This window comes from Diabrotica virgifera, chromosome 5 (genome assembly GCF_917563875.1).
Source record: "Diabrotica virgifera virgifera chromosome 5, PGI_DIABVI_V3a".
NCBI classification, from domain to species: Eukaryota; Metazoa; Arthropoda; class Insecta; order Coleoptera; family Chrysomelidae; genus Diabrotica; species Diabrotica virgifera.
This window is the reverse complement of record NC_065447.1, coordinates 169,345,898-169,361,643: the sequence shown is the minus strand read 5'-3', so window position 1 is coordinate 169,361,643 and position 15,746 is coordinate 169,345,898. Positions and strand designations below refer to the sequence as shown.

The 15,746-nt window shown below is 30.2% G+C and overlaps 1 protein-coding gene across 1 annotated transcript in view; it reads right to left on the bottom strand.

Annotated features, from left to right (window-relative positions):
• Positions 1–4,452: 4,452 nt before the first annotated feature.
• Positions 4,453–15,746, bottom strand: part of LOC114344733 (gastrula zinc finger protein XlCGF57.1-like) — a 61,045-nt gene continuing 49,751 nt past the window's right edge. The window contains exon 2 of the mRNA XM_028295557.2: positions 4,453–15,569. Within this exon, the coding sequence (XP_028151358.1) occupies positions 14,209–15,569 (1,361 nt within the window). The 3' untranslated portion in view covers positions 4,453–14,208. The remainder of the gene's footprint in view (positions 15,570–15,746) is intronic.

Below are 15,746 nucleotides of genomic sequence, written 5' to 3'. Positions count from 1 at the left end.
GAAATAAGCTGTAAAATAATTTTGGCCGCGTAAATCCATTTAATCGACGTATGTGCAGCGTCGGGTCTCGAGATCGGTTTATAAAATACAAATTTGGTTCAAGGTCGGTCTTGAGCATCGACGCTGTCTTGAGACTCGACTATAAATACAGGCCTTAAGACAGTTTTACATTATGATATTTTCATGCTAGACAGATCACGCTACTGCGCATGGCCACGCGCTATTTCCATGCAATTCCTGTGCTAGACGAAAAATTAAAACATGTTCTATTTTTCATGATATTTTGATGCAAGTCCTGTCAAAATTCATATTGCCAATGTGACAATATTTATAGTTTAGAAAAAAAAACTTTTTAATTATTCTGGACTGAAATTTACAAGTGAAATATGTAACGTTAATATTTTGATATATTTCTTCTACTAGCAACAATGAAAGTGGTATCTAAAATTGCACAGAAATAGCTCTGATGTAAAAAGGTCAGGCTAGGCAAGAGATATGCCATGCAAGACGGACTTGCATAGCATGAGACTTGCATAGCCTTGATGTAAAACTGCTTTTAGTCACTTTCTGACTTTCATAATAATAAATTTTAACCGAGTTATTAAGTTTTAAAAATGGCCATTTTCGCGTTTTTCAAATTTTAAATTGCTTATAACTCGAAAACGATCAACTTTGGAGGAAAATTACAAGAGATCTTTTTTGTCCAGAATGGTCCAAAAAAACCTAAAAAAGATTTGCCCGGACCGAAAATATTGATTTTTGCAATTTGATTAAAAAATATTTGGACCACTTTTCGAGTGGACGACTTATTGAATCTTATTCTGGGATGTCTCACGAATGTGATTATGCAAAAAAATCTCATGGGAATATTTTTTCCAACGAACCGGCCGTTTTCGCCTTGTCTAGTAAAATTTGGATAAATGAAGTTACGCACTTTACATATTAGATCGACGATATGCTAACTGTCCAAATTAGGGCTTACAATACCGGAATTCCGGGATCCCGGACGATTTTTGTCCGGTATTCGATACCGGTATTTATAATAAAAATACCGGTATTTCGGTATTAGCTTATTTTATAAAAAGTGAATTGATGCAAAATAAACTTTCTTCTAAGATATTTTTTGCTATTACAAGAAATTATTTTTGAAGATAAACAACCAATATCATTGTAAAAAATATTTATTAAACACGTTTATTACACATACAAGTCAAGTATAGCGCTTTCTAAAAGCGTGAATGTCGTTAATTTAAGGCGAAGGGTTATATCAGCTTCTACAACCAAATTATTAAATCTCGTCTATACAAGTATATAAAATGAGTTATATAAAAATTCTTAAATATTTAAAATTAGACTACTTTATTTTATAAATAAGCCGTAAGATTTATTAATCAGAACTGTTTTTACATTTTCAGATCTATTTTTCATTTTTTGTGTATTGTGGTGTATAAATTAGGCTCTTATTTTCTGAATTATTAATAATAATTGAAAATACAGGGTGTAACAAAAATACAGGTCATAAATTAAATCACATATTCTGGGACCAAAAATAGTTCGAATGAACCTAACTTACCTTAGTACAAATATGCACAGAAAAAAAGTTATAGCCCTTTGAAGTTACAAAATAAAAATCGATTTTTTCGAATATATCGAAAACTATTGGAGATTTTTTATCGAAAATGGTTATGTGGTATTCTTATGAGAGGAGCATCTTAAAGAAAAATTATAGTGCAATTTGTGCTCCCCATAAAAAATTTATGGGGGTTTTGTTCCCTTAAACCCCCCCAAACTTTTCTGTACGTTCCAATTAAATTATTATTGTGATACCAGTAGTTAAATTCAATATTTTTAAAACTTTTTTGGCTCTTAGTATTTTTTCGATAAGGCAGTTTTTATCGAGTTGCAGCTTATTTTTTAATATGTTTACATCAAAATTTTATGGGGGTTTTGTTCCTTTAAACCCCCCAAATGTTTGTGTACGCTCCAATTAAACTATTACTGCGACACCATTAGTTAAACAAAATGTTTTTAAAACTTTTTTGCCTCTTTGCATTTTTTCGAGAAGGCATCTTTTATCGAGATATGGCTTCTTTTATAATACGATTCAAAATATACCTAAAAATGTAAATCATACATAAATTTTCATATTATTACCAAGTCTCCATATACGTACTTAACCATATACAAATATGTGGTGGATTTGAAAAATATTCAAAATATCTCGATACAAACTGACTTTTCGAAAAAGTACTAAGAGCCAAAAAAGTTTTAGAAATATTGTGTTTAAGTAATGGTACTACAATAATAATTTAATTGGAACGTACACAAAAGTTTGGGGGGGTTTAAAGGAACTAAACCCCCATAAAATTTTTATAGGGTGTCCAAATTTCCCTATAATTTTTTCTTAAGATGCTACTGTCATAAGAATGTTATATGTCCATTTTCAATAAAAAAAACTGTAATAGTTTTCGATATATTGAAAAAAATCGATTTTCATTTTGTAACTTCAAAGGGTTGTAACTTTTTTTATATGCACATTTGTACTAAGGTAAGTTAGGTTCAATCAAACTATTTTTGGTCCCAGAATATGTGGTTAAATTTATGACCTGTATTTTCGTTACACCCTGTATATAGCGGTCTAAATACAGAGTAAGCCATATAAAATATTTGTCACAGTAAGTTAATCTGTTTATTAATATATTTTAAAGTTAAATTAATCTTCAAATAGCAAATTTCATAAGTAAAAGTACTATCCTATTATATGCAAAATTTATCCTAAAATCAAATATACAGGGTGTCCAGAAACTCTACCTACAAACGAAGACAGGAGATTCTTCAGATAATTTTAAGTTAATTTAACCCAATTCACTTAGTCGGAAAATGCTTCCTAAGGGAGCTAGAGCTCTTTGAAGATGCCGTCTTGTAATTAGTTTTTCTTAAATACCTCCAGAACGCTTCCATTTAGAAAAACAAAAGTTGGTACGCGTATTTATCTTCAAGATATAAATCTAATCCATCCATTACAAATTTCTAGTACCGATCATAGGCGTCCGTTTTGGGTAGGGCAACGGTTATTTTATCACATAACTTTTTATCTTTATATTTAATGCATTTCTGACACTGGATTATTAAATTATGGAGTATTCTAGTACTAAAAGGTACTCTTGTTTTAAATCTGTAGGACACCGTTTTCTAGAAAAATCGATTTGAAAATTTTTCGCTCTTTGAAGTAAAAAATTTTTTTTCAAAAAAAAAACTGTTTAGAAAAACCAAAACTGGTACATTTATTTATATTCCAGAGATAAATCGATTTCATTAATTGCGAATTTCTAGTACTGGTCATAGGCGTCCGTTTTGGGTAGGTCAACAGTTATTTTATAGCATAACTTTTTTATCTTGAATTTTTGAGCATTTTTGACACTAGATTATTAAATTATGAGGTATTCGAGTACTAAAAGTTACTCTTACTTTATGTTGGTAAAATACTTCGTTTTTTGTTGAAAAGTTCTTTTCATTTTTTTTTCAAATTCCAAAAATGAAAAATTTCAAATCGATTTTTCTAGAAAACGGTGTGTCCTACCGACTTAAAGCAAGAGTACCTTTTAGTACTAGAATACCTCACAATTTAATAATACGGTGTCAAAAATGCATAAAAGTTAAGAACAAAAAAGTTATGCGTTAAAATACCCGTTGCTCTACCCAAAACGGACGCCCATGACCGGTACTAGAATTTTGCGATAGGTGGAATCGATTCATCTCTGAAGACTAAATATGCATACCAATTTTCGTTTTTCTAAACCTAAGCGTTCTGGAGGTATTTAAGAAAAACTAATTTCATGACGCCATCTTCAAAGAGCTCTAGCTCCCTTAAGAAGCATTTTCGGACTAGGTGAATTGGGTTAAATTGTCTTAAAATTATCTGAGGAATCTCCTGTCTTCGTTTGTCGGTAAAGTTTTTGGACACCCTGTATAGTTTTTCTATTTGCACATTTTTTGTATCTATCTATTCCTACTCTCTATGTAATGTTATAAACAACATCTACTCATTTCAAAACAAAATTTAATAGGTTTCATTATATTATTTAATAACAAGTCGATATAACAAGGGAGGATAGTGTAAATATATTTTTTATTCATAATACCGGTTTTAATACCGGGATCCCGGTATTTGAAATACCAAATACCGGTATTGAGATTTTGGCTCGGTATTGTAAGCCCTAGTCCAAATGATAAAAATATTCAGTGCACTTTTAACAGATATGTATGACCAATATATTATAAATAAGTTTTTTATTTTTGTTTAAACGTAACTACATAGGTACTGTTACACTACTGACTACTAATTTCACTTTTTTCTGATTATTATTTGTTAGGCACTAATATTTATTTTGAATTGACTTGTATATTTATTTCTTTAAACACAAACTTTTATTTATTTAAATAAATAGAGACTTACTTCGTACTATTTTATTTAAAACATTTAAATATACAAAAATCAAACACATTTTAATTCCACTAACTAAAATATAATTTATTGCAATATTACAAAGTTTAATTTATTATTAACCCGAATTCGCTACAATTCACGCGACGATAAAATACTGAATACTCCCAACCAAAAATGTCTATATATTATTACAATGTTCTAGAAATAAGAAACAACACATCGAAAAAGGTTAAACAATATTTATAACTTTAAAAGAATTTACTCACAAAGTTTCCGGAAGTCTAGAAACAATCGAACATCATAAATCATCCTATAAAAAGGGTCTGTTTACAACATTCGAATTATAATAAATAGGCCTGAATATTTGGCGGTCTAGGAGCGTATAATAGCGTCACAGTACCTAAACGTTGATTTTTGAATACTTATTTTTAAATGTTAAATTATAACCCTGCAATATACCTATTTATTCATATGATTATGTCTATTATCATTAGGTATCTACCGCATACAAAAACTTATTTTAATCACTTGGTTTTCTATCAGATCTATTAGTTTCTGATATTTATACTAACGCCCATAATATGTAAAATGATCGTAAATTGGTTAAATCTTACTTTAAATGCGTTAAAATATTTTCACTTGACGCTTCCAAACTTATATTTGCACTTTCACCGCATTTAAAACAATTGAACTGTTTTTGCCCAATTTCAAAAATTGTTAATTTGTAGCACTACTTTGACTTACTGCCAGAGTAACACACTACTCTAAAATAATTTATTTATTTATATAGTCAAACCCGCTTAATAGAATAGCCTTCGTGCCAAGCAAACGTATTCATATAACCGAGATATTTTAATAACTGATCATTTGTGGCTAGTAGAAACGTTTCGGGACCTCAAATTTTTATGCCTTAAACTGGGATATTCCTATAACCGGTATTCTAATAAGCGGATTCGACTGTATTTAGGTTTATATTTTTATATCACATTCAAATGTTTTTTAACCAGCAGTATGCAATCTCATATGCGATTTTAACACTTGTTTAGTTGAAAACTTTTTGGTGCAAATTTCACATTCAAATGATTTTTCACCAGTATGCACTCTCATATGCGTTTTTAAATATAGATTCATTGAAAACTGTTTGGTGCAAATTTCACATTCAAATGGTTTTTCACCTGTATGCACTCTCATATGCGTTTTTAAATTGTTCTTTGTCGACAATTTTTTATTGCAAATTTCACATTTAAATTTTTCATCAGTATGCAATTTCATATGCAATGTCAAGTAACTCTTTGTTGAACATTTTTTGGCGCAAATATCACATTCATATGGTTTTTCACCAGTATGCAATATCATATGTGACTTTAAAACTTGTTTTGTTGAAAACTGCTTGTTGCAAACTTCACATTCAAACTGTTTTTCACCAGTATGTACTCTCATATGCGTTTTTAAATATAGTTTCATTGAAAACCGTTTGTTGCAAATTTCACATTCAAAAGGTTTTTCACCAGTGTGCCTTTGCCTATGCGATTTTAAAAGTTGTTTCATTGAAAACTTTTTGTTGCAAATTTCACATTCAAATGGGGTTTCACCAGTGTGCACTCGTATATGTGATTTTAAAAGTTGTTTCAATGAAAACTTTTTGTTGCAAATTTTACAGTCAAATGGTTTTTCACCAGTACCTATGCACTTTCATATGCAATTTTAAAAGTTGTTTCAATGAAAACTTTTTGTTGCAAATTTCACATTCAAATGGTTTTTCACCAGTATGCGCTCTCATATGCAATTTTAAAACTTGTTTCGTTGAGAACTGTTTAGTGCAAATTTCACATTGAAATGGTTTTTTCCCAGTATGCACTCTCATATGTGATTTTAAATAAAAATATATTGGGAACTGTTTGGTGCAAATTCCACATTTAAATGATTTTTCATCAAAATGCAATTTCATATGTAATCTTAAATATCCCTTTGTTGAAAACTTTTTGGTGCAAATTTCACATTCAAACAGTTTTTCACGTTTTTCATCAGTATGCACTCTCATATGTTGTTTTAAATAGCCTTTCATCGAAAACTGTTTGGTGCATATTTCACATTTAAATGATTTTTCATCAGTCTGCAATTTTATTTCACCAGTATGCACTCGCATATGCCTTTTTAAAAATTGTTTCGTTGAAAACTTTTTGGTGCAAATTTCACATTTAAATGGTTTTGGTTTTATACCAGTATGCATTCTCATATGCCATTTTAAAACATGTTTCTGTGAAAACTTTTTGGTGCAAATTTCACATTCAACTGGTTTTATACCAGTATGCCCTCTCATGTGCATTTTTAATGTCCTTTTCATCGAAAACTGTTTGGTGCAAATTTGACAATTAAATAGATTTTCACCAGCATGTACTCTAATGGTATGCACTCTCACATGTATATCTAATGTCCCTTTCATTGAAAACTGTTTGGTGCAAATTTCACATTTAAATGGTTTTTCACCTGTATGCACTGTCATATGCCGCTGTAGAACTTGTTTCGTTGAAAGCCGTTTAGTGCAAATTTTACATTCAAATAAAGAAGTATGCACATTCATGTGCGATTTTAAAAGTCGTTTTGTTGAAAATTGTTTGGTGCAAATTTGACAGTCAAATGGTTTTTCACCAGTATGCACACTCATATGCGACTTTACCACTTGTTTCGTTGATAACTTTTTGGTGCAAATTTCACATTCAAATGCTTTTTCACCAGTATGCACTCTCATATGTGTTTTTAATGACCCTTTCATTGAAAACTGTTTCGTGCAAATTTCACATTTAAATGGTTTCATTAGTATGCACTTTCAAATGTTTTTTTAAATATTTGTTGGTTGAAAATTGTTTGGTGCAAATTTCACATGCAAAATGTGTTTCTCCAGTGTGTATTGACATATGCTCTAAACGATAACTGTTTGGAAATGATTTCTTGCAAAAGTTACAAATAAAATGTCCTTCGGTGTTCACTTTGCTTGTGGAAGTTACATATTGGTTGAAAGTACTGTCATTTCTATCATGATTTGTAAATAGGCTACTGACATCAGTTTTCATATCTTTACAGGAGAAACCTAAAATTACAATCGTCTGTTAAATCAACAAAATGCAAGTAAATGAGAAATAATGTTTGTAATGAAATAATGTATGTAATGCCTATAATTGGAGAAATCAAATCTAGGCTGGGTTGATGTAATAATAATGTTGCTAGGCAGGTAAACTGTCTTTGTATACTGGGTGTACGAATCAAACTGTGTTTTTTTCTTAAGAGGATCGGTACGTTTTTTCGGCTGCAATGCTATTCAAATAGGGATTCATTTTTTCAAATCCTGAGAAAACTAAAAGTATTTTTAAGAAATTTAAACGCAAAATGAAAGATTACGTTATTAGCGAGGGCCGAAAGTCCCTGAGAACTTCTATAATGTTTATTTTAATAAGTTACAAGGGTGAAAAACTAAGAGAAAATTTAGTGTTATTTTTAATTTCACATATCTCATTCAAAATAAAATTTTTATTTATTCTAAGGGACTTTCGGCCCTTGATAATAATTTAGTCTTTCATTCTGCGTTTAGATTTTTCAAAAATATTTATTGGCTTTTTCAGGATTCGAAAAAAATTAACACAATGTCCGTGGTAATATTTTCCAAATCTATCTTGGTCATACAACGCACTTAGTCGAATAGAATATTGTCAGTCAGACACTGACAATCAGTGACAATTTTAAATAATTATTTGACATGAATCGGGAATATTTTTAGTTGTTGATTAAATAATATTGATATATAGTGTATTTGATAAATAATTAATTTAAGAGGTGAATATAAAAAGTTATTTATTGTGTATTATTTATGGAAGATAGAAGCAGAGAATACATTAATATATATTCTGTGATCCAAGTATTTTGTTGTTAAAGATGTTCAAAATTGTAAGCGTTCCATAGTAACAATATATTATTAAAAAATCATTTTAACACTTTTCCTCTTTTCTCGATTGAGTATTAGTTTTTGTTGTAGGTACATATAAATTATTACAATAACTGAATACATAGCTAGTGAAAAGATTATCACATGTATTAACTGAATTAATAATTTGCAATTATACAAAAAATAACAGTTATCCAAGAACATTCAAAAGCCATCTCTTTAAGCTAGTTATGACAATGTCAAGTAGAATGACATTCTAGTAATATGTACATATCCATACCAGTGTGAATTTTACTACACGTAATTTGCCATGTAAAGACAGATCAGGTAGGGATAGCCGTAAAATATTTGCGAATTATGTACCCATAGCCTTAGTGTTCGCATTACCCTGTGGACTATTCTAGCATTTATGAAATACTGAAATTAAAATCCAAATATAGCCTCAGGTCTTCTTAACATTCTGTTTTTAGATTAATTCGCTTATGTTGGATAATAAAAATGTTAGGTACTTTAACAACTGGCCTTGTTCGTCATCAGCACAGGGTGTTTCTAAATAAGTGCGACAAACTTTAAGGGGTAATTTTACATGAGGAAATAAGGACAGTTTGCTTTATAATCATATGTCCGCAAATCGTTCCTTTCCGAGATACGGGATGTTCAATTGAAGGGCTTAATGTGAAATAATGACAAGCCTTAAAAAGGTAAAAGTGAGATATTTGACTTTGAATGCTAAAAATAATATTAAAAAATCCAGTAAGAACTTTTATTGTTTTAGTTTAGATATTTCGATGCATCATGCCCTATGGGACTATAGTTGACAACAATATTAATCAAATTACTTGAAACTCGAGAAAAAACAGCCTTCATTTTAAAAAAAAATGTGGCTTGTTACATTATTCCATTAATAATAAAAACCCAAATTTTAGATATATGTAGATTCAGAATTTTCTATTACTGACTGAGTTCGGAGTGGTTTCAACACAATAGTGTTAAACAGTGTTTATTTTTTTGTCTCCATCAACTTGTTGGAATTTTTGACGGGTGTGTTTGGTTTTTATTGACGGACTTTGTTCATTATCCTACAACCAAATGCAATAATATAACAAGTCATGTCATAAGCCACTACATTAATCTTGAATGGTAATAATGTGACAAGCCACATTTAGGAAAAAATTACATATCGCTGGATTTTCACTACTTGTGTCACTTCTAGATTGTACATAGTCAGGGTAACGGTCACTGTCATCGAATGTCAAGTCAACTTTGCTATTTTTCTTTCTAGAATCGTCGGAACTCAATAATTATCCGAAACGCTTCCGTCCATGTTCGCCATTTTGATGTGGCTTGTCATTATGTCGAGTAGATACTAGAACAAACTAGGCCTATGCAACAGTGTTACTATAGATTAATCGGGCCATCTATTAACGAAGGGCTGAGATAATTTGTTAGTTGCTTGTTATACTATTACTTTAACCAAGAATAACACTAACTCTTTTTGAACTCATGTGTGGCTTGTCATTGTTTCACATTAAGCCCTTCAATTTTTTTTACAAACTGACGATTTATTTATTCCTTTAAAACCAGTCGAGATATGCAAATCAAATTTGGTGGGTTTTAGGACATAGTTATTGTACACTTTTTGACATACACTCAAGAATTTAATATTCACCATTGGCGTGCATACACGGGTAATATGATCGGTCATAATACCCGTTTGCGTACCAATGGTGAATATTAAATTCTTAATTGTATGTCAAAAAATGTGGCATAACTACATCCTGAAATCCACCAAATTTGATTTGCATATCTCAACTGGTTTTAAAGCAATAAATAAATCGTCAGTTTGTAAAAAAAAATTGAACATCCCGTATCTCGGAAACGAAGCATTTGCGGACATATAATTATAAAGCAAACTGTCCTTATTTTCTCACGTAAAATTACCCCTTAAAGTTTGTCGCACTTATTTAGAAACATCCTGTACTGATGACGAACATGGCCAGTTGTTAAAGTACCTAACTTTTTTATTATCCAATATAAGCGATTGAATCTAAAAATCGAGTGTTAAGAAGACCTGAGGCTATAGTTGGATTTTAATTTCAGTATTTTATAAATGCTAGGATAGTCCACAGGGTGATGCGAACTTTGAGAAAAAAAACCAGTTCGATTCGTAAATCGACAGTTTACCTGTCTAGCAACAATATTATTACAGCGATATTATTAATAAATAAGGCTATAACAAGGTAAGAAAATCACTTAAATCGGACAACGGGTTTAGGAAATTCGTGACATCAAATTGACCAATTTTTTAAGTTGATCGATTTTTTTGCACCTGAGTGTATCTAAAAATACATCAAATGAATGAAGAGCATTAGGCAATGCATTAAGTTAGATTTAGTTCTAGAAGTAGAGTACCAATAAGGTAAAATTTAATACTCTTTTTTAGCTTTTGTAGTATTTTTTTATTTATTTCTAGTAAATACCCACACAATAAGAGATGAATAAAAAAGAGAATAAATAGATAGTATGGTGTGATTAAGACAAAAATTCAAAAAAAGGGTTTTAAATAATGCTGCTTCCTCATATAAAATGTAACAGTTTTTTCGCAGTATCAATTTGGGCAACACGAAAACTGTTATTTCGAATTTTATTCTTTCCACCTATCTTCCATCTCTTTAACTTTACTATGTGATCTCCTCGGCTATACTTTTCATTTCTGTTCTATTATTTTGTATCTCTATTTTGGTGTCTTTTATGCCCTCTCTCATTTCCCTGATGCCGTTTTTAATTTCCATTCCTATTTCTGCCATATCCTTCTGTAAGTATCTTTTAAATGTTCCTAACATTTGTTTGATTTTCAGGCTACTATTTTACTTCTCTCAAAATTTCTTGCTGATTTTGGGACCAGTTATGCTCAATCCTGCCCCTCTTCATGGGCTAGTAAAATAAAAGAAACACCGACACAAATCAACGTCACGGTTTATTTAGCTGCACCTGTGTTAAGTTTGTTTAAAACGCTTATCTACAGTTTTTTTCACTACGAAAGAGATAACGATACCTACTCCAGTTCACTCATCGGGACCGACGCCTTTCTTTAGCATTTTTATTTGTTTGAAATAACACTATTAGCTTTCACAAACTATGTGGTAATGTTATTTAAATAAAATAATTATATTTTTATTATATTTAAGTATTTTAAATGTGTGGTCAGCTTTAACAAACAAGTACAGAAACCAGTATTTGTTGTCTTATTATCTTAAACTTAAGCGATGGTTTCTTATTACAAAATTATAATATGTTTACTGTCCAAATGACAAAAATATTCAGTGCACTTTTAATATTCAGTGAGGACGTTTGAGTTGGAATAAATTCATGTTCTAGAGAATGGGCAACTCTGGAGATAAATCCCGAAACAGGAAACAGGTCGAGTTTTATTTTTAAATTATTATTTTTTGGCATATACATATATCATACTAGTGACGTTTAGGTAGTGAAAGGTTATTAAATTCTCTATTCACTAATATGAACATTAAAATAATTATTTATACAGGATGCCCAAAAAATTTTTTTAATTAAATTAATTGAGACAAAAAGAAGAATGTATGTAATTTATTTAATGCAAAATACATTTTACTGCTGTCAGATAAGAGCCAAAAAATATGAATTTGAAAAATAAACATTGCGTTTCGCTTAAATTAAATGTTCAAACTGCTAAGAGGCAGGTGGGTGGCAGCTTTAATATTGAATTTAAGCGAAAAACAATATTTATTTATCACATACATATTTTTTCTACGAGCGTGCAAAAATGTCTACTTTCGCGCACGCATTTTAGTTTAGAAAGTTTCACTTTTCCGCACGCGTGCTACTTTTCCGCACGCGTGTTACTTTTCCACAAGCGGTTTTTACTTTTCCGCACGCGTGTTATTTAGATATGTTAATATGGCCTTAAAGTAATTATAATACATGCAATAAACTAATATTTAGAATATTATTTACTAATTTATTTCAAATATATCTTATTGTGTTCCTGTTTTAATGAAATTAACGCGACAATTCGATGAAATAAAATTATTTTGACATAATATTCGAAAGTCAAATCGGTAGACAATAACAGTCGTTTTGAATCATCGTCATGGAAACCAAGATCGCCGTCATGCTAACTAATTATATTGAAAGTTTGGTTTTGACAACCTTGTCAAAGAATTAATTTGTGTATGTATTTTCATATTAATTAAATTAACTGATTAAGATTTGGTAATTTTTTTAAAGACTCTTAGAAAAAATATTGTTCCTAACTCTTGCAGAAAGTCTCTTTTCCGCACTCGACTGCTTGCCGAACTCCCGCTTCGCGTCGTTCGGCAAACTGCAGTCGCGTGCGGAAAAGAATGACTTTCTGCACTTGTTAGGAAAATAACTATTTTTCATGTTTTCGGACAACAGTAAAATTTATTTCGAATTAAATAAATTATATACATTCTTGTTTTTGTCTCAATTAATTTAATTAAAAAACATTTTTTTAGGCACTCTATATAAATAATTATATTAATGTTTATATTAGTCAATACATTAAAAACATTTCGAATGAGCTATCACACGACCCCTAGTCGTACCTCCAGAGTTGTTACCTCCAGAGTCGCTCATTCTCGAGAAAATGAATTTATTCCAACTCAAACGTCCTGACTGTATATGTATCACCAATATATTGTAAATAACAGAGTTTATTTATTTTCCTTTAAATGTAACTATATAGGTACCTAAACGTTGATTTTTGAATACTTATTTTTAAATGTTAAATCCCAACCCTCCAATATATTTCTAAGTTCATTCATATAAGACTTACATACTAATTAAGAAGCTAATTAAATATTTATCTACCGCATACAAAAAACTTATTTTAATCACTTGGTTTTCTATCGGTTTTTTTAGTTTCTGAACTTCATACAATACCCATAATATGTACAATGACTGTAAATTTGTTAAATCTTACAAATGAGTAGAAATATTTTCAGTTGACACTTCCAAACTTTTATTTGCACTTATTTAACAATTTAACTGTTTATGCCCTATTTCAACTATTTCATTCGGAGCACTACTTTCATTTACTGCCATGTTAACACACTACTCTCTCCAATAATTCATTTATTTATATATATTTTTAACACACTCAAATGGTTTTTAACCAGTATGCAATCTCATATGCGATTTTAAAACTTGTGTTGTTGAACACTTTTTGGTGCAATTTTCACATTCAAATGGTTTTTTACCATTATGCACACTCATGAGATTTTAAAAGTAGTTTCGTTGAAAATTATTTGGTGCAAATTTCACATTCAAATAGTTTTTTACCAGTATGCACTCTCATATGCAATTTTAAAACTTGTTTCGTTGATAACTGTTTGATGCAAATTTCACATTTAAATGGTTTTTTACCAGTATGCACTCTCATATGCGATTTTAAATAAAAATATATTGGGAATTGTTTGGTGCAAATTTCACATTTAAATCATTTTTCAACGGAATGCAATTTCATATGTATTTTTAAATAACTGTTTGGTGAAAATTTCTCAAACAGTTTTTCATCAGTATGCACTCTCATGTGTTTTTAAATATCTTTCCATTGAAAACTGTTTGGTGCATATTTCACATTTAAATGATTTTTTATCGTTCTGCAATATCATTTCACCAGTATGCACTATCATATGCGTTTTTAAAATTTGTTTCGTTGAAAACGTATCACATTTAAATGGTTTTTTACCAGTATTGTCATATATTATTATGCCGTTTTAGAACTTGTTTCGTTGAAAGCAGTTTATTACAAATTTTTCATTCAAAAGGTTTTTTTACCAATATGCACTTTCATATGCCTTTCTACATAATGCTTTGTTGAAAATAGTTTGTTGCAAATCTTACATTTAAATGATTCATTAATATGCAATTTCATATGTACTCTTAAAGAACATTTTGTTGAAAACGGTTTGGTGCAAATTTGACATTTAAATGGTTTTTCACCAGAGTGCAATTTTATATGTATGTTTAAGTAAGACTTTGTTGAAAATTGTTTGGTGCAAATCACACATTCAAACAGTTTTTCACGTTTTTCATCAGTATGCACTCTCATATGTTGTTTTAAATACCCTTTAATTGAAAACTGCTTGGTGCATATTTCACATTTAAATGAATTTTTACCAGTCTGCAATTTCATTTCACCAGTATGCAGTCTCATATGCGATTTTAAAACTTGTTTCGTTGAAAACTTTTTCGTGCAAATTTCACATTTAAATGGCTTTGGTTTTATACCAGTATGCATTCTCATATGCCATTTTAAAACGTGTTTCTGTGAAAACTTTTTGATGCAAACTTCACATTCAAATGGTTTTTCACCAGCATGCACTGTCATATGCCGTTGTAGAGCTTGTTTGGTTGAAAGCAGTTTAGCGCAAATTTCACATTTAAATAATGGTTTTTCACCAATCTGCAATTTCACTTCACCAGTGTGCAGTCTCATATGCGATTTTAAAACATGTTTCGTTGAAAACATTTTGGTGCAAATTTCACATTCAAATGATTTTTCACCAGTATGCACTCTCATATGCCATTTTAAAACTTGTTTCTGTGAAAACTTTTTGGTACAAATTTCACATTCAAATGGTTTTATACCAGTATGGATTCTCATATGTATTCTTAAATAGCCCTTTGATGATAACTGTTTGGCGCAAATTTGACATTTAAATGGTTTTTCACCAGTATGCACTCTCATATGCCGTTGTAAAACTTGTTTGGTTGAAAGCAGTTTACTGCAAATTTCACATTCAAATAAAGGTTTTTCACCAGTATGTACATTCATGTGCGATTTTAAAAGTCGTTTTGTTGAAAATTGTTTAGTGCAACTTTCACATTCAAATGGTTTCTCTTCAGTATGCCCTTTCATATGTTTTTTAAAACATTTGTTTGTTGAAAATTGCTTGGTGCAAATTTCACATGCAAAACGTGTTTCTCCAGTGTGTATTGACATATGTTCTAAACGATAACTGTTTGGAAATGATTTCTTGCAAATGTTACAAATAAAATGTTGTCCTTCAGTGTTCACTTTGCTAGTGGAAGTAATATATTGGTTGAAATTACTGTCGCTTCTATCATGATTTGTAAATAAGCTACTGACATCAGTTTTCACATCTTTACAGGAGAAACCTAAAATTACAATCATCTGTTAAATCAATAAAATGGAAGTAAATGAGAAATAATGTAGGTAATGAAATAATGTATGTAATGTCTACAATTGGACAAATCAAATTTAGGCTGGTTTGAAGAAATATGTATGTTTGTGTAGGTCATATTAGAGTAAAGTGACAACACTTCCCGATTTTA